The sequence below is a fragment of the Podarcis raffonei genome, chromosome 9, assembly GCF_027172205.1.
Source record: "Podarcis raffonei isolate rPodRaf1 chromosome 9, rPodRaf1.pri, whole genome shotgun sequence".
NCBI lineage: Eukaryota > Metazoa > Chordata > Lepidosauria > Squamata > Lacertidae > Podarcis > Podarcis raffonei.
In genome coordinates, this window is record NC_070610.1 from 11,406,775 (window position 1) to 11,427,454 (window position 20,680).

At 43.8% G+C, this 20,680-nt stretch overlaps 1 protein-coding gene across 1 annotated transcript in view; it reads right to left on the minus strand.

The window, feature by feature from the left end:
- Positions 1 to 19,912, minus strand: part of KCNIP4 (potassium voltage-gated channel interacting protein 4) — a 268,060-nt gene extending 248,148 nt beyond the window's left edge. The window contains exon 1 of the mRNA XM_053403584.1: positions 19,493 to 19,912. Coding sequence (XP_053259559.1) covers positions 19,493 to 19,580 — 88 coding nt within the window. The 5' untranslated portion in view covers positions 19,581 to 19,912. The remainder of the gene's footprint in view (positions 1 to 19,492) is intronic.
- Between the last annotated feature and the right edge of the window lie 768 nt (positions 19,913 to 20,680).

Consider the following 20,680-nt stretch of genomic DNA (forward strand, 5'->3'; position numbering starts at 1 on the left):
GGACTTGTATGGACATATTTGCCAAGGTTAAACTAGTGTAGCCCCTGTCAACCCCTCTCCTTTTGTGACATGTCAGTGATGTAGCAATGATGTATCAATGATGCTGTACGAACTGTATTCTGGGATATGGTGGGAAAGTTTAAAAAATCATTGTCACCCCATCCTCGGGGTTCAAAATTCCTCTTTGAACCTGTTGCGCAATAAACTTTAGTCTACAGCTATATGCTCCGGTTGGTGGCTGGAATCCTTCCTTTATTCCACAGGGACCCGCGGGCTCTGCCCGACGAGCTGGGTGACTGAGCAGCCTCGCACCTAGATTTTTCCGTAGCAAGCATTAGCCACAGTAGCTGAGATCATGTCATTCAATTAAAAAAATAAATCTATCAAATAAGCACATATGTCACAAACTGGAAATTAAGATAGAAGCCTTAACTGAAGGGATTGTTCCTATGCTTGTTGTGAACTGCTCTTGTGAACAACCAACTATCTACACCCAATTTACCACCATTGGTGATATTTTATAATTCGTTGCTCTTCAAGGTGCCACAAGACATTCTCGCTTGTTCAGAAAAAAAGGGAAAAAGAAAATACATTTAAGTGTTCATAGGAACACGTGACATTAAAGGGAACATACAAGATCACCTGCATGGGTCTACCTGTCTGGCATCCAAGGGAATCTGGAAGAAGCATGGAGCAATCAGCAAAAAGGGGGCAGATTAACTTTTGCAGCTTTTGCTTTAAGCAGAAAAGTGCACGCACACACTTTATTCCCCAAGCTTTGCATTTAATACATGGGATGTGATGGGAGTTGTGTTCCACCAAAGGGAAAAAATGAAAGCTTCCTCTTTTCACACCAAGAGCAGACCTTTCCAAACTTCTACAGACGCAATTTATTCCCCAAGCTCTGTATTTAAACTGCGGGGGCGGGTAGCCAAAAACATGACTGGGCTTCTTGTGAATCAATATAGCCGTGTCTTCAACCCAGATTTTAGTTTGGAAAACTCCTCTATTTTTCTTAAACACGCCCTCCATCGCTTTACAGTGGTACCTCGGGTTACAGACGCTTCAGGTTACATATGCTTCAGGTTACAGACTCCGCTAACCCAGAAATATTGCCACGGGTTAAGAACTTTGCTTCAGGGTGAGAACAGAAATAGCGCACCAGAGGCGCAGCAGCAGCAGCAGGCCCCATTAGCTAAAGTGGTACCTCAGGTTAAGAACAATTTCAGGTTAAGAACGGATCTCCAGAACGAATTAAGTTCTTAACCTGAGGTACCACTGTATTCTTTTCCATATCCTAAGCAATTTCTTAGGCCCATTCCTAGGGTTCCCAACTGGACTATTTCAGGTGGCAACAAGGAGGAGTGGGTTAAAAACCATATTGTGCCCAGAGCTTGGCTTAGAAAACCCATGGACCTTGAAGAGCTATCTGGCAGTGGGCTCTCAAATTTCACCAGGCAGAGGGCCTTCTCAGTAGTGGCGCCCGCCCTGTGGAATGCCCTCCCATCAGATGTCAACATAAATACAAACACAAGAAAACATTTTTTTAAAAAAGCTTCCCTATACAGGGCTGCCTTCAGATGTCTTCTAAAGGTTGTATAGTTACTTATCTTCTTGGCTCGGGGGTGGCATAGCCAATGAAAATAGGGACGTCCTACCATACCCTCCAACATTTATCTGATGAAAAATAGGGACGTCCTAAAGAAAAGAGGGAGGTAGTGGAGGACAGAGGTGCCTGGCGTGCTCTGGTCCAGGGGGTCACGAAGAGTCGGACACAACTAAACGACTAAACAACAACAACAACAAAGAAAAGCGGGACATTCCGGGATCAAATCAGAAACTGGGACGGCTTCTGTAAATCCGGAACTGTCCCTGGAAAATAGGGGTGCTTGGAGGGTCTGCATAAACCCCTCCACCTCTGAAAAGGAAATCACCTGCTCCCCCCCAAAGGCAGGCTTCAGCTGTGTTTTTGCCCCCAGCCTTGCCAAAGCCACTGGGGAAATACTGAGCCTATCCCTCCTAGTCTTTTGATGTAGATGACGCCTCTTGGCCAAAGTGCTTGCTGGAGACTCTGCAGGCTGCCCTATTGATACCCTGTTAAGTTTTTATTTAATAGAAGACAAGGCAACTCGCTTTCACAATGTTTACTTCTACCATCACCCATTATTACAACTCTACAGCCTTTGACTAAGCAAATGAAGTGTCCCTGGTTTATCCCTGATTGATAATTGGATCCTGGCAATCTCTCTCTTCCCACATCATGTGGCTGTAACAAATACCAAAAGAAAAAAGAGGACATCTCACTGCATCGAGTGTTAAGTGGATATCCTTGTACATCACGTAAGATTCTGCTTCACCTAAAAAGGGCAGAATCATTGGAAGCTGCACAGGGTGACCTAGAAAGACATTTATTCTTCAGACTCTCAAATGAAATATCATTTAGAGCACGGTCCTTCTATACCCCAAGATTTATTCCGAATAATAAAAAGAGAACTCACACAGTGCTGAATGTTGGCTAATGCAGTATTCCTTTTAGAAATATAAAAACTCACTGGATTATAAACGGGATGAAAAATATAGCCACACATGGCCGATCCCAACGATGTGAGAGAACGGTTTTAGGTTTGTTCAGCAGCAGTTTCTAAATGTTGCGGAAAATTACATAAATTTGCTGCTGAGGAGAGCCTCAGCCTTATTATTTGATGGAAGAGCTCTACAAATTCCGAAGCTTAGCTTTTTAGTGGGAGGGAAAGACTTAAATTAAAAAAGAAGCCATGGGAAATTTAATGACCCCGTGTCTGAAAGGGGGGGGGGAGGTTTTTGCAATGGGAAGTATACCCAGAAATTGAGAGATGCATGCTGAATTATTTAGAATTTTAAATCCCAGTAACCTGGAGACCTCTACAATTAGAAATGTAAACCTTTTACTAGGTTTAATAGCTAAAACACATGAATGATGATAATTAAACAATCAGAGAAGGTGTGACAATTGCCCTTTACTCTGAAATGTCCTGGACATGATGACAATTGAATAATTGCAATGTTACATTTCTGCACACACAAAGGCTGTGTAATTTAATAACTCACTCCTGAATTTCCTGAAAGTAATGCATACAATTCAATTAGTTGCTCACAATAGACTACACCGATATTATTTTTTTATGAGCTCCAAGCCTTTTCTCCAATAATCCTTTTGCAGAAACAGCAATGCCCTTCAGTACTTCATTCACATTTGCTGTTGTTGTTGTTTTTGAACAGACCTAGAATACAATGAATGTGCATGCCAAAACAGTCTCTTCATAATGAGACAGAGAAGGACTAAAACAACTGCGAAATTTATTGAAATCCCTATGCAGTGCATTCCTGATGGTGCCCACCAGTACAAAGTAGCGCGAACTTTTTAAAAATGCATGTGGCAGCCATTTTGTGCTGGCACCCACAGCACTGTTATCATGATATGAGTATAAAGGTAAAGGTAAAGGGACCCCTGACCATTAGGTCCAGTCGTGGCTGACTCTGGGGTTGCGGCGCTCATCTCGCTTTATTGGCCGAGTGAGCTGGCATACTGCTTCCAGGTCATGTGGCCAGCATGGCTAAGCCACTTCTGGCAAACCAGAGCAGCACACGGAAACGCCGTTTACCTTCCCGCCAGAGCGGTACCTATTTATCTACTTGCACTTTGACGTGCTTTCGAACTGCTAGGTTGGCAGGAGCAGGGACCAAGCAACAGGCACTTCATTTTTTTTTTTACCCCCCCCAAAATAAAAAATTGTACTATTCCAATGCTGGAGTTTTCTTTTTTTCCCCTTTTTGTTTCCCCCCACTTCCACCAGCTTGCATATATATATATAGTTTTCCTCAGGTTCTGAATACTGTGGGTTGCACATTTTTGGGTTGCAGACCGTGACGAACCCGGAAGTACTGGAACAGGTTACTTCCGGGTTTTGGCGCTCACATATGCGCAGAAGCACAAAATGACAACACACACATGTGCAGACATGGTGCTTCAGGCTGCGAACGATGTGGGTTGTGAACGTGCCTCCCGCACAGATCATGTTTGCAACCTGAGGTATGACTGTGTGTGTGTTTGTGTGTGTGTGTACACATACATAATAATAATAATAATAATAATAATAATAATAATAATAATAATTGTCAGCGCTGCCCAAGGTCCCAGCTCACACAAGACCAACGCTGCTTCTTCCTCAAGTAAAAAAGTCTTTATTGAAGTTCAGTTTCATTTCCAGACGCGCAGCGCGCAACGCTACGTCTATGTCTTAGACCGTAGAAGTCCCATCTGAATCTCCTCCCCCCTGACACCAGCTTAAGATTCTAGCCTTACTCCACCTCTTCCTCTGTTCCTTCTTTCTCTGGGTCCTCCTGCTAGTCGGAGTCTCAGCCCTCCTCGATTCCTCTGACGCTGAGTCCCCTGACTCTTCTCCCCCCCTCCTTCGGGCTTTAGGACCTGGCTCCCAATCCGGGTTTTCTGCTGTCCCGCGCTCCTCCACATTTGAACTTGGCGCGCGCGCGCAGCCTCCCACCTTCCTTCTGACCGTTACACTTGTGTCACTGCTCCCTCTTTCGGGGAGGCTAGCTGGACCTGGCCTTCCCTCCGTTTCCCCACTTCCCGATGGGGGCGTGGTCACCCCTGACTCATCTTCTCTCCCCGCTGGAGGAGAAGCTGGTCCTGACTCATGTGACTCTTCCCCCCCACTGTGCTCTGGTGGGGGAACTGGTCCTGATCCTCTGCTACTCCCTTGGGAGTTCCCTCTGGTCCCTTGTTTATGGAGCGTCCCCCCTGGGACTCCCCTCGCCCTTACCATAGGCGCCCCCTCCTGGGAATCTTCTGATTCGCTGGAGAAGCTCATGGAATCTCTCGGGTCACTGTCATATTCCCCTACGCTCCCCTCTGATTCCTCTCCTCCGCTCTCTATTTGCTCTCTCCCCTGCTCTTCTGCTCCTGAGCCTCTGACAATAATAATAATAATAATAATAATAATAATAATAATAATAACTTTTATTTATATCCCGCCCTCCTGGGCCAAAGTCAGGCTCAGGGCAGCTAATATCAGATACATAACATTGGTATAAAGTCAAACAATAATTAAATTACCTTCTAAAAATATGTCAAAATCAAATTTTATTATATAATCAAGGTATATATATCTGGTTTGAAAAATATTAGTTTATAACAGAAATAGGTTAAGAACTTTGCTTCAGAAATCGTGCAGCAGCGGCTCGGCGGCAGCGGGAGGCCCCATTAGCTAAAGTGGTGCTTCAGGTTAAGAACAGTTTCAGGTCAAGAACAGACCTCTGGAATGAATTAAGTTCTTAACCCGAGGTACCACTATATAGAGACACGGCTGGCACTGTGGCCTACTAAACCACTGAGCCTCTGGGCTTGCCGATCGGAAGGTCAGCGGTTCGAATCCCCGCAATGGGGTGAGCTCCCGTTGTTCAGTCCCAGCTCCTGCCCACTTAGCAGTTTGAAAGCATGTCAAGTGCAAGTAGATAAATAGGTATCACTCCAGTGGGAAGGTAAACGGCGTTTCCATGCGCTGCTTTGGTTCGCCAGAAGCGGCTTAGTCATGCTGGCCACATGACCCAGAAAAACTGTCTGCGGAGAAACGTTGGCTCCCTCGGCCAGTAAAGCGAGATGAGCGTGCAACTGGACCTTATGATCAGGGGTACCTTTACCTTTACTATGCTCCTCTTGGACATCTGAAGTGAGCATAGGCAAGTTTACTTACAGGCAAACAAGGAACAGCAGTTGCTGATTCTTGCTCACTTTACTATGTTGGATCAGAGCCTCTGTTAAAGCAGAATATTGGATCTATGACTCTGACTCTTTCTAGTATTACCACATGGGTCATCAAGCTCTATCTAATACGTTTTCTGGAGGGTTTTGTTTGTCATGATTCAAATTGCTTCTGGTAACACGGAGCTCACAAACAACAATTTGACAAGACAATAGTATAGGCAACATCCAGGGAATTGATTTTACAGAAGCTCCCCACCTGTTTCACACTGTGTAGAGAAATTAAACTATATGACCTGTGCCATCAACAGCAAGCAATACTATATACAGGTGTCATCTGGAAACTTCACTTTCATTTTCTTTTAAAATTGGGTCTAGTTGCTACAGGTAATGATACTAGGTACGTTGATCTTTTGCTATCACTCACATTCACACCTTTAATCCCTTGGGATCTTCGAAAATGCTGTTTATATTTTGTAAAGCACCGAAAAAAGCAAAGCCATATTTGTGTTGAGGCGCATGTCTTGAGTACAGGAGACTTTTTCAGGAGGTAAGGGGAAGAAAAATATGCTCTAGCAAAAGTTCTTAAGGTGTTCAAATTCAGATCTATTTTGCTTTGTTGAATACTGATACTTTTGTTAAGATGTATTCAGAATATTACAGATACAGTGTAAATGCTAATATCTAAAGATTTCTGGACTCCTTCCTTCACCCGGAGAAATGTCACTAATTTTATCAAAACCCCTTTTTTTTGGGTGGGGGGTGTTTCCCAGAAATGAGGAGGAACTTCAGGCAAAATCCCGAGAGGGCAAATATTTACGTTATGTGCCATAAATACATTTTACTGGAAATGGCTGAAAATATCATGGCACATACAAATGACTCAAAGTCTCAGTTAATGACAATAATTCTAACATGGATAACTTTACTGGAATTAGAATTAGAGTAAAATGCCGTTTAGAGACTAATTAAGGTGTTGCAGTGCAATTTAACATTTTATTAAGAGGGTTGTAATCTTCTTCCCCCCCCCCCCTCTGGGATAGAGGGACATATTCTATTTTTTTAAAAAAAATCAAGAAAATTGCAGGGGTCTTGCCCTTCTTGGCTTGGTTTTGTGTATTTGTAAAAAGTTTTAAAGTTCCAACTTAACAATGCCCCCTCTTCCCACATTGAGGCTTTTCTCCTTGCCAGGTTACAATGGCAGAGAACAGGAGCATAGCTGTCAACCTTCCCTTTTTTTGCAGGAAATCCCCTTAATCCAGCGCCGTTTCCCGCTGCTTCCCGCTGCTATCCCGGATTGATAGATATCCCGTAGACTGTCCCCGGGACAGGTGAGGCTGCTGATCCCTTATTTTCAAATCTGAAAGTTGACAGCTATGAACAGGAGGTGTGCCGGCTTTGCCCTACCTGGGGGGAAAGGTACCCCCAGAAGTAAGCCCCCAAACGGGGTGCCAAGGAGCCCAAGCCACAGGATTCTCAGCAAAACGAGAAAACAACCTACCCCACTGTTAAGTTGTGGGTGAACATATCAGACAACACAGCGATTCTTCAAACAGCTCTTGTTTATTCACAGGCCAGGACAGAACTGATCTGAAGGGTTCAGGTCAGCCTGCTTATATAGAGCTCCAGTACAATGTAACTGTAACAATTGTCTAAAACTATCCAATCACTGAACGTCACTTTCAATCCCTTATTTGCATAACTATCTACAGTATCCCCCTGCTGGCCCAGGCTGAGAACTTCAGTACATAATACCCACCATCTGCTGTGGCTTCAACAAGTGGCAAATGTTGACTCCATTTTGCCTGCTTCCTGGGCGGGATTAGGATTACTCTGTCAAATCAGGTATGCACCTCTTGAAGCCAGCTGGTTGTGGGGAGGGAAGAGGGCCCTTATGTTAGAAACAGTGATTGTGTGTGTTTGAGTGGAAAGCTTTTTGTGTGGTGCATTTGTGTTAAGGTGGGGTTAATACAAACACCAAGGCCCACCAGACGTAGCATGGTGGCAGCCAAGTCTGGCATAATCAACTGATGTCATCTTCCACTGGTATCTAATCCACTGTTGCCAATGGCAAAATTATTTGCCACATAATTTTCCTCGTGGCAAGGAGTTCCATATGTCAGGTTTCTTCATGATGAGTGCAGAGACATTAGCTCTGGAGGAACTGTGACTCAGCCTCCCCAGAGGCTGTAAGTAGAGAATAAGGTATTTTACTTTTAAATTTTTCCTCCCCCACTCCCGCGTGTCTCATTTTTACGCACCTCAAGTAATTTCCTCTCCCACGCAACTTACACCCTTGCAGGACTGGCCGAGCTGTGCTCAATGGTTGTGTTGTTGTTTTTTCTCCAATGCAAAAAAGTGGCAAAAAAGCAAGAGTACTAGATTCCATTCCTATCCATTACGACATGCAGTGAAATGTTTCAGTGGCTTTTCATGCTGTTTCAGAATGTCACTCAAGTTTTCCCACTCACTGGAAACCGGTACTCCCAAGTGAAGAACTGGCACTAGCTGAGACACCGCCTGGAAATGTTTTGCAGCAGAAGCAAAAAGCCTTAAAACGTAAGAAGAGCTTGCTAGACCAGGTCATCTAGTCCAGCATAGTCTTCTCATAGCGGCTGACCAGCCTGCGAAGGAGGGCATGCAGGCAGCAGTGCTCTGCCTACCTGAAATTCCAAGCATACTAGCATTCAGAAACATACTGCCTCCAGCAACAATTCTCACATATGGCCGCCAGCTTTGTACACATGCATACCCTCCAACGTTTCTCTGATAAAAATAGGGATGTCCAAAATAAGAACAAAAATATATAAAATATAAAATAATAATACAGCAGTACCTTGGGTTAAGAACTTAATTCATTCTGGAGGTCCGTTCTTAACCTGAAACTGTTCTTAACCTGAGGTACCACTTTAGCTAATGGGGCCTCCCGCCATCGCCGCGCGATTTCCTTTCTCATCCTGAGGTAAAGTTCTTAACCCGAGGTACTATTTCTGGGTTAGCGGAGTCTGTAACCTGAAGCATCTGTAACCCGAGGTACCACTGTATAATAATACATATTAATAAAAAATAAATATAAAAATGTAATAAAACATTAAACATTTAAGAAACCTTTCCTATACAGGCTTGCCTTCAGATGTCCTATTTAATAATAGTACAGTGGTACCTCAGTTTATGAACTTAATCCTTTCCGGAAGTCCGTTCTTAAACCGAAACCGTTCTTAAACTGAGGCGCGCTTTCCCTAATGAGGCCTCCCGCTGCCAGTGCCCTTCCACCGTTCTTAGACTGAGGTAAAGTTCTCAAACTGGGACACTATTTCCGGTTTTGCGCAGTTTGTAAACCGAATCGTTCTTAAACAGGACTGTTCTTAAACCGAGGTACCACTGTAATAGTAACAACAGCAGCAACAACAACTTTTATTATTTATACCTCAGCCACCTGACCGGGTTGCCCCAGCCACTCTGGGCAGCTTCCAACATATATGAAAACATAATAAAACACTATACATTTTTTAAAAAACCTTCCTTATACAGGACTGCCTTCAGATGTCTTCTAAAGGTTTTATAGTGACATATCCTTGGGGCGTCGCATAACTCCATCCCCTCCAACATTTCTCCAATGAAAATAGGGATGTCTTATGGAAAAGCGGGACATTCTGGGATCAAATCAGAAACCAAAGATGGCTTCTGTAAATCCAGGATGGTCCCTGGAAAATAGGGATGCTTGGAGGGTCAGCACATAAACATCAGTTCTTGTAAGGTCAGCAGCAGGACCTCCACTGTCACTTGCACCAGGTTCCATAAACCCTGAGTGATCCTGCAAAGAGGACCATGGATGTTGGGGGAGCAAGACACTTCTTGCCCAGGGCCCTATTTAGCCTAGGATGGGCTCTGTATCTTATTTCCACCCTCAAAACTGTCAAATTCTTTCATCCCTCCTCCATGGACCTTTTGTGTTCAACTCTTCCTCTTTCAACAGCTTTTCTCTCATCTCCTTCCTTTTCTACTCCTAGTTTAGAGCTTTATTATTATATAATAAATAACAAGGAACTTTTCATTCATTTCACTTCATTTCCTTCAACACCTCCTCTGGTCCTTTCTCCTCAGAGGAGAAGGGTCTTCGCTCCCTCCTTCCCCCTGAACTGTCTCCAGACTGCCTTTTTCCATCATGCAAGGAGCTGCTGATGGCCAAACCAAAAGGCTATGGTGCAGGAGGGAGAGTAATTGAGGATATATTGACTAGGTGGCCCAAGGTGTACTATTTGAAAAACACTGTGCTAAGTCAGGTGCATGTCTGTGAAAATGACTGTAAAGTACTTTGTGCATTTGTGATATCTGTAAGCTGCAAAATTCTGTATATTTTTTAACAACTTGGTCTTGGGTGAATATAAATTCCAAACTTAGTTCCAGCAACTGATCTCAAGCAATCTTTAAGCAGCAGAATGCATTCGTGTGCATGTTTAACCAAAAGCAAAACCAGAAAAGTAACTACTCAAACTTAGAAGAACTTATGCAGGTTTGCTGTGTCCTGCTTGTGAGTGAACATATAATGTTAATTATTTTAAGTAAAATTTTAATTAATTCATGTAATTTACATTAAACCAAGTCATCCTGTTACACACAAAAAAACAACCTTCCATGCATACTTAATCATAAATGTGGTGCTTAATTGAGGCTGATTTCAATGGCACATCCAAGTCATTAAGCTTGTCAGACACTCAATCAAGGCAGCATACAAACTATTTGAAAAGGATAAAACGGAATTTTATAAATACAATTTTTAAAAAGTAAAGGTAAAAGGTAAACGACCCCTGGATGGTTAAGTCCAGTCAAAGGCAACTGTGGGGTTGCGGCACTCATCTCGCTTTCAGGCCGAGGGAGCCAGCGTTTGTCTACAGACAGTTTTCCGGGTCATGTGGCCAGCAGGACTAAACAGCTTCTGGTGCAACGGAACACTGTGACAGAAACCAGAGAGCACGGAGATGTCGTTTACCTTCCTGCCACAGCAGTACCTATTTATCTACTTGCACTGGTGTGCTTTCAAACTGCTAGGCTGGCAGGAGCTGGGACAGAGCAACGGGAGCTCACCCTGTCACGGGTATTCAAACCGCCGAGCTTCCAATCAGCAAGCCCAAGAGGCTCAGTGGTTTAGACCACAGCGCCACCTGCATTCTACAAAACCTACATCCTACAAAAAACCACCAATAAGACAGCAGCATAAAATCAAGTTAATCACTACATCATTTGCAAATCATTGCAAAGCCCAGCTACCCACCATTTGCCAAATAGCAGAAGTCAAGCAGGTTCTCCAGAAGTGAGGATGTAATGATAACTCCTTCTGAAGCCTAAACATTTTCCCCTCTCACTGAGGCCACCATACCTTGACTATTGTTTGGGCAGTGCGTGGAGGTGAGACTTAGATCCTGGAAATGGATCTGGGGCAGAGGGACAGGAAGGGTTAACTTGCTACTGGAAGACACTAGATTTACCCACACTGGAAGAATGGCAGATGAAGGTGATGGACTATATGGAACTGGCGGAGATGACCGGCAGAATCCGAGACCAGGGAGAAGAGTCGGTGGAAGAAGATTGGAAGAAATTTAAAGACTATTGACAGAAATATTGTAAAATTAATGAATGTTAGAATGATGTTGGAATGAAGTTAAGTGGTTTTAGCAGCAATGTTATTAAGGTTTATGTAAAAATGGATTGTTAATAGATGGGAACTTGAAGTAATAATATACTAAGATTAAGGATTAAGATAAGAACAAAAAGGGAAAGGATTTGCTGAATTAATTAACTGATCTGGGATGCAAAAAAGGGAGGTGTGAGGAGGTCCAGGAAACAAGTGAACGAAAGACAAGATATGGAAATACTGATTTGTTTTTAATTGTTATTCTATTTTTTTCTGTTTTTTGTATTTTATTTTCTCTTTTTTTTGTATTATTGTAATTTTGTTTGAAATTTTAATAAATATATTTTTTTTAAAGGAAGGGTTAACTTGCTTCCTCTGTTTCTATCAAAGTTGGTTCTCTTTGCATTACATCTGCTGGGTAAAAAAGGTAAAGGGACCCCTGACCATTAGGTCCAGTCGTGGCCGACTCTGGGGTTGCGGCGCTCATCTTGCTTTATTGGCCGAGGGAGCCGGCGTACAGCTTCTGGGTCATGTGGCCAGCATGAGTAAGCTGCTTCTGGTGAACCAGAGCAGCACACAGAAATGCCGTTTACCTTCCCGCCACAGCGGTACCTATTTATCTACTTGCACTTTGATGTGCTTTCGAACTGCTAGGTTGGCAGGAGCAGGGACCGAGCAGCGGGAGCTCACCCTATTGCGGAGATTCGAACCGCCGACCTTCTGATCGGCAAGTCCTAGCCTCTGTGGTTTAACCCACAGCGCTACCTGCATCCCTTATCTGCAGGGGTAGATCATGGCTATTCTACATCCCATGAGCTTCATCCCTAAAGGAGCCCTTTCCAAACATCAGCAGTTCATGTCTATGGGGAGAGGAGGTAGTGGGGGGGTCATAAAGGATAAATTAATCAAAGAAGTCATTTGGAAAATGCCATTGTGGTCAGTATATGCAGGAAGCAAAATTGCTAAACACATAAAGGATTATGAACGATTCACACAATTCTGTCAATATTCCCCACACTGTCAGTTGTTGACTTCTGCAGTTACTGAATCAATCATTTTTACCTGCTGCCAACTTGGGAAACAGCTGCCTCTTGATAAACACATATTGAGGCACATATTAAAGATGACCGTGAAAATTCTCAGCTGCTGCACACAGAATAAAACATTGTTTTTCAACATCATGGTGCGGAGAGAAGAGAGATTTTTTTAGTGACTTACTGCAGATAGTGCTTTCATTTATTCTCTCTGGTCAGAGATCAGGAAACTATATTTATTTATTTATTGTTCACCAGTGTTCTCAGCTAGAAAAATAAATAAATCAAAACCCCAAAACTGCTACATGCAGAAACCATCACTAATTAGTTCCCGAATTCAATTTTATATAACCTACGTGCAAAGAAAAGGGCTTTTTTGGAACAAGAATGTTAACTACTGTTATCACAGAGTGCTTTAAACCCTGATTCAGATTATATGAAAGGTTTCCTTTAATTAATTTCTAATTAATTTGAAATTAATTAGATTCAAGTGTAATACAGTGGTACCTCGGGTTACAGACGTTTCAGGTTACAGGCAGTTCAGGTTACAGACTCCGCTAACCCAGAAATAGTACCTCAGGTTAAGAACTTTGCTTCAGGATGAGAACAGAAATCGTGCGGTGGCTGCGCAGCGGCAGGCCCCATTATCTAAAGTGGTACCTCAGGTTAAGAACAGTTTCAGGTTAAGAACAGACCTCCAGAATGAATTAAGTTCATAACCCGAGGTACCACTGTACCCCAATAAAGGAGGCTACAGAAGTCTGGATAATGGTTAACAAAAGTCCCTTTCATTTGTTCCTTTCATGTGCAGGCTAAATGCATAGAAGGGCACAGATATCGGGGACTGGGTCAACAGACCATGGTCACTGGCCATGGCCCCCCTTACTGGATGTACAGATATTGTTGGCACCTGTCTGCTTGAGAGGCAATGGAGTGCGCCTCCGGGGGTGGAGTCAAACTGCTTGACAGTCACAGCAACAGCTGTGGCTGCAGACTTGTAATTGCTGCTTCTCTCATTGTTTTTGCTGCATTAGCAGCATCAAAATGACCTCCCCAGGGTGCAAGCCTGGGCAGTGTGTATGGAGGTCCTGGGCTACCCAGACGACAAGACTAGGTAGTCTTCTCCTTGCTTATGTAGTCCAAAGGAAAGCAGAGCAATACGTTTGGCAGAAGCTTGGCTGCAGGAGATGCCAGAAGGAGCACAAGGAACCATCCAACCATCTTAGAAACTCCACTCTGGATTTGTGCAGGCTTTATTCCTTAGCCCTTCCTTCTCCTGAAGATGTCCCACAAGGCAGAAGGTATGGATTTTTCCACAGGGTTTACTCCCGAAGCCTTTCTCATGAATGAATATAACCGCAAGGCAGTGGAAATTTAGGGTAAGGTTACCAGATTGTTTTCAATGAATCCGGGGACACTTTTCAACTTTCTACTAAATAGATTGATTTTGTCAGGGGACTGATTTGTAAATCCGGGGACTGTCCCCAGGAAACGGGGAGGTCTGGTAACCTCTCTCACCCTGACCTAGCCACTGTGATCCATGCGACGGTCACCTCCAGACTGGATTATTGTAACTCGCTCTACATGGGGCTGCCCTTGAGACTGACCCAGAAACTTCAGCGGATGCGGAATGCCGCATCGAGACTCCTTACGGGGTCCTCGGTGTGGGATCACATTCACCCAGTGCTATACCAGCTGCACTGGCTGGAGTACAGGATCAGGTTTAAGGTGCTGGTTTTAACCTTTAAAGCCCTATACGGCCTAGGACCCTCATACCTACGGGACCGCCTCTCCTGGTATGTCCCACGGAGGACCTTATGGTCTTCAAACAAAAACATCTTGGAGGTCCTGGGCCACAGAGATGTTAGGCTGGCCTCAACCAGAGCCAGGGCTTTTTCGGCTGTGGCTCTGATCTGGTGGAACGCTCTATCACAAGAGACTAGGGCCCTGCGGGACTTGACATCTTTCCACAGGGCCTGCAAGACAGAGCTGTTCCACCAGGCCTTTGGCCAGGGCACAGCCTGACCCCCTCCTTTGGTAATCCTCAGAGAACCGTAGCCCAATGGTTGCCAATAATTTGATTTGAACTGATTTTATAATGAATTGATTTTAGAATGCTTTATTACTTTACTGTTGTCAGCTGCTTTGAGCCCGGCTTTGGCTGGGGAGGGCGGGATATAAATAAAATGTTATTATTATTATTAATTTAGGATCAGACTTTTCCTTTTCCTAGGTGGGCTACCTTCCCAGGTTGACGAGCCCCACCTGCCCCACACTTCCCCCAACAGAATGTGCAGAAACTGTCTTTTTGGGATTAACATGTCTACCAGTGACTGCATGTAGGAATTAAGACCAATTTATACGTCGCAGACTCTTGTATACATTTGTTCCGGACTCCGAAAGGAGTTTTAGTAAAATAATAATAATAAATAAATAAATCCGAGAAGAACTGAACTCAGGAGTTTTAACACTGATTAAGCACACATTTCACATTATTATTTGGCTTTTCTTGCCATTTCTTTTTGGAAACAAAAACAGCATCTTGATGAATGCTAATTTTAATTTCAGATGAAACAGTGCATAAAATTTGCTTGGCTAATAACCAATGTTATGATCTCTTGGCACAGATTCGGCACAGAGGGCTACCCAGATAGCTTTGCCCACCTCCTTGAATTGGATCCTCCAATAGAAAACAAAGTACTTTTGTGTGAACAGAGGACAACAACATAACTTCCCTTGAAATTACTTATTTTTAGCAGTCTAGGAACCAGAACATCTGGGCAGCGCATAAGAGTTAGCACATGTGGTCTTGTTACTAGTTTCCCTCAGCTATAGTCATCAGAGCAAAAGCCAGCAGAGCTCTGGCTGACAAGAGGAAGGTTTCAAAAATTCTGCATTCTTACTTGTCAGCCTGTGCATGAGGGAAACAAAGAAGAAAATCACTATTCAGAAGGGATTCTGGTGGGACCAGAGTGTGAAGACCGATGCCACAGGCTCCTGTGTGGACCACACCACACGCGCTCCCCGGTCGTGGCAAAGCTTCATATAGCCAAATCAAGTTGACTGGCCCCAGTTTTTGTTATTAGAAACAGTGACTCCTTCGAGGCACTAGAAAACTTTCCTGGGAAGGATTACAAAGAGAAAGGCAAGGGAACAAAAACAGAACTCTCAGTGAGCATCATCTGAGGCCTAGAACTGCTATAGATCTGGCTGGTAGGGCCAGCCCAAGACATTTTGGCACCTGAGGCAAACCACAAAATGGTGCCCCTCCCTCAGGTGCCAGGGAAGAAGAGGTGAGTGAAGATCTATGACAGGAACAAGGGTGGAACATCAAATTAACCTTATTCAACAGTTGAAATAGGAATCAAAGGCTGTCATAGAGGGCAGGGGGAGGAGAAGGAGTCCACTCTGAATCATGACAGGTGGGTGCAGAGCCCAGGAGACTCCAGAGGGCTGCCCCCAACATTGCCTCCCTAGGGGTGGGATGAAACAGTGCATTCCCTGGAGGCCAGATCTGCTCCCTCTGTGGATCCTGCAATCTGAGGTGGTCGGCTCACTTTGCCTAATGGGTGGGCCAGGCCTGCAGTTGGGAACCATCAGCTTCACCTCGTCAACCTGCAGGCCTCTCTGTGCTCACAAACACTGGCTGTCCTTGGCTCTCATGGGTTATTGCTCCAGTTGGTTGCCTTTCAGTCTCCTTCTTCTTGAACAGCAAATCCACCTCCACACACTCCAGTCAGCCCTGTTCTTTTCTTTCTGCTTTGCTCATGGCTGAAGTTCAGCTCAGTGGTTTTGCAATATAGGGTGGTTGTCTCTGGTGTTGGCCATGCACTTCTTTTGGGCACCAGAATAGAAAATGTGAGGTGTGGATGTCAAGGAGACTGAGGACAGAGCTGCCAGAACAGAACCAGACATATTAACTGTGGTTGTGACTTCTTTCATTGACAATGGAAAGTGGGAGTTGACCTTTTTTCTCCCTAAACAATTAAGCGGAACACTGCCTGTTCAATATACATTGTATATCTCAATCTACTAAGGCCACATGTCTGCATTTTTAAAAAAAATGAAAGTAAGATTGTGGGTCAGCTAATGACCCAAATCTTTTTCTTCTTCTTTGGCGATCATTCGTAGCTGAGTAAGATTGTCTTCCATAAACACGGTTTTAACAATGAGTGTGTAAGTGACTGTGGAGGCCAATTCTGGATCCACACGTCCTTCCACAGTGGGGACATTGGTTTCCGGTCGGGAGTTGATCACGGTGTGGATTTGCCAAGCGTGCCTTCCTCTTAGCACGTTTCTCCCTTGTGTCCTGAGTTCAAGTGTCTTCAAAGCCCATGACACCTTTGGTAAAGGCTATTCTCCAACTGGAGTGCTTGCAGGCCAGTGTTCCCCAACCAAATAGACACCAGGTGGCATGCCCAAATATTGGACATATGGCAATCTTACACGGGTGGCCTAGCATGTCACAGGACAGAGCTGCATACACAGTTTTCAACAAAATATTTGAGTAACTGCCATTTCTGATGCTAAGAGAGTAGCACTGATAATACCAAGGTTGCAGGTTTGACTCTTACATGGGACAGCAGCATATTCCAGCATTGCAGGGAGTTGGACTAGATGATCCTCAAGGTCCTTTCCAACCCTACAATTCTATGATTCTTCTATGATTTGCTAGCAGAATATTATTTTAATGCTGGGACCATTCACTTTTTAATTCACCCGCCAAAAAGCTCAGGGTTGCACACCAGGTTTCCTGGTCAGCCTGAAATGCAGCTTATTCTAAGATAAAGTGGTTGGTCCAAGATTACTCAGGGAGTTTCATGGCTCACTATAGATTTAAACCCAGTAAAAGTCCAGCGGTATTCAACGTGGTATCTTCTAGAAGTTGTTGGACTACAACTCCCATCAGCCCCAGCCACCATGGCCAATGCTCAGGGATGAAGGGAGTTGTAATCTAACACCTGGAGAACAGTTCCTTGGCTACCTCTTCCCTAGCTGTTACATCACACCGACTCTCTAAAAATTGATTGATTACCAACTTGACATTTTTCCAACTCTGGCTGGATTTTGCCCACTGCTTACTGCTTGACTGTAGGGAGTCTTAAGAACTGGTAGCACAAGGAGCAGGAAGCATGAAATCCTAGACTTGGAGAGAATGGTAGGGGAATAAGAGTACAGGAGGCAGGCAGCTAGACAACACCAAGCTCACATTTGTCTAGGCAAAGTGCAAGGCAGAAGCTTGCAATGCCATATTAGATCAAGAGAAACCAATGGGCTTCCTACATGGGGAGCCACCCTGGAGTCTGAAAGCCCATTGCTGTCCCATAAACGGTTCAGACGAGTGTCACCACAAGGGGCAAAAAAGCACAGACCCCAAAGTTCCTGGTTGTAGCCCCAGCTGAAATATTTGCTGACAATTATTCCACTGTGCTGCAGACTAAAGAAATATGGTAAAAGGAATATGAATTTGAGATTCCTGAAAGAATGTATATAAGTAATATCCTTGTTTGGCTCACCATGACCTAAAAATAAAGGATACAAATTCTACCAACAGTGATGAGGTGAAGGTTCGGGACACATGTTCATAGCAGAAGCACCCCATTACAGTGGTGCCCCGCAAGACGAATGCCTCGCAAAACGAAAAACGCGCAAGACGAAAGGGTTTTTCGGTTTTTGCGTCGCTTCGCTAGACGATTTTCCCTATGGGCTTGCTTTGCAAGACGAAACGTCTTGCGAGTTCTTGTGAGTTTGTTTCCTTTTTCTTAAAGCCACTAAGCCGTTAATAGCCGCTAAGCCGCTAAGCCGTTAATAGCCGCTAAGCCGTTAATAGCCATGCTTCGCAAGATGAAAAAACCGCAAGACGAAGAGACTCGCTGAACGGATTAATTTCGTCTTGCGAGGCACCACTGTATACTAAATTCTGCAAAACCGTCAAAACTGCCAGAATGATATAAAAACCGCTTACCAGAAATGGCTATTTATTCTACGCAGATATAAGTGTCAATATAATGTATTTTATTCTGACAGTAAAAATGCATCTTTGAATTTGATTTGAACCCTTCAATTTCTGTGAGTTTCCACGGAGCAAGATTTTCTAACACAGCAAAGTGCAAACTCGTTACAACTTGACACATGGCGGTGTCCTTAATACATGCATATGAATATGTAATTATAATTATTAATAGCATACACACACCCACAGCCCTCAAACTGCACACACAGAGAACACACCTCAAACTGATATTTTTAACACGGAATCAAAACATAAATAAATGTCACCTGGAGCATACAAGGTGGGCCGTTTACCATTGTCACCTGACAAGGGTGTAAAAATACCTTATCACATGCACATCAGAATAGGAAAAGTATTTTCCAAAGAGAGACAGCTGGCCTCACTTCTGCAAAGGAATTCTTTTTAAATAACAAAATGTTCCAACTTGGTCTCATGCTGTTATTTCACCCACCTTAAAGCAGAGATTAATCAACAAACACAAGTGCGTGCACACACAGACACCCCTACCCCTTTCAAGATTTCAGTTTCAAGGGCTTGGCTGTCAAGAGAGAGATTGCAGAAATTTCACAGATTTTAAACACCCTGAAAAGCAGTCTTTCCAAAGCTCTTGCTGATAGAATTTTAATGTCATGCTAACATCCAGCAGTTGATTTATATTTCAAGAGCGGCTCTCTGCTTGCCAACTGAGATAACGTGAACATCGTTCATACATTGAAATCTGCCTTCATATGCCAAACCCCACAGGAGAGCACAATGCTCCACATTTCTTAATGCACTCTGCTCCAAACAAATATGCAAACACATATGTATGTTTAACAGCACCGTTCCGATTTGGATGCAATTGCAGACTTCAGTGCAATTTAACCAAATGTACTGCTCCTGCATAGTTTACATTAAACAACCAAAAATGCATTCGTTAAAATCCCTCCCCTCCTCCCCGGTCATTTTACTAAATAAAGACCGCCACAAAACAGAGCAAAAAGCATTGTGGAAGAAGACGGTTGCATTGTTACCACTCTGCACATTTTCATGATAAAGAAAATAATGGTTGTTACCTGTATGGAGAGACCCTGTAATTAGCCTGAGAAGATACTGGGCGAATTTCAGTATTTCACGTTTACACCGTTTTCGACATCCACTCATTTTATGCAGGGAGGTATTCCTCTGAGGAGAGCCAGAACACTTTTGCTAATGAAAGTGAATAGTTTCTGACAGAGAACTTCTGTCCCAGCTCGCCTGCTCACAAGCTGCCTCACTAAAGCCAGACAAACTCCTTTGGATTTGTTTGAAAAGGGAGAATCCTTCAAAGGACTAGAGGAGGAAAAGAAAAAGCATGCAAGGAAAAGACTGAACTGACAGGGGGATGCTGAACAGGGCAGTCACACACGGATCCTCCTGTAACCCCCGTACGCAAGCTGTCTGGCGTGATGATCACTTGTAGTAGATCTAGGAGAGCAAAGGTACACTTTCCTCCGCTGTCTCCCTAGCAGATACTGCTGCAACCTCACCGACCATTCAGTCAGAGGCGGGGCCTGCAGCCTCAACTCTACACATAGAAATTTGTCCTCATCAATGAATCAGCATGTAAGCAGGTAGGAAAGAGATAGCAGGGCACCCAGTTTGAATTGTGGTTTTGCAAGGAGCGGCAAGGAGCAATCTTGCCGGTGGGATGTGTGTGTGTAGCTTTGCAATGATTGCTATGCACAAGGAAAAAAATATTAAAGTGTGCGGTTCATGGTTGGGTTATCTACCCAGCCACAGTAAGACAATATACAACCTTCCACACCAAAAGCTCACCTGTCGGAAATAAAAAACGATCAAGGCGAAGGCAATCGTTCTGTTGTGACAGCAGCGGGGCAGATATAAACAGCCAGGCTTAACTCTGCAGCTTATTGCAAATACTGTGAAAATAACAAACTCCACAGCCTGCCCCAAAGGAGTCTAAAGTTTTAGCAAATTTCCTTCAGCGTACCGGGCCACAGCAACCTGGGTCATCAAATAATTAAACGTACACATTCCAGGAAAGTACTTCTAATGCTTAATACTTTCGTTGAAAAGAGGATGGCAAACCTTTTGCAATTCTTAACAACAACATCATTTTAAAGCATTGTTCTATTAATGTAGTTAGTGCTCTAGAGAAAAATAAACCCCTCCCAAAGACCCTATTAAGCATTTACATGCCTAACTTATTATCTAAATTTGAGGGTGGAGAAAAGGAAATAGAGGGAAAGGAGAAGACAAGC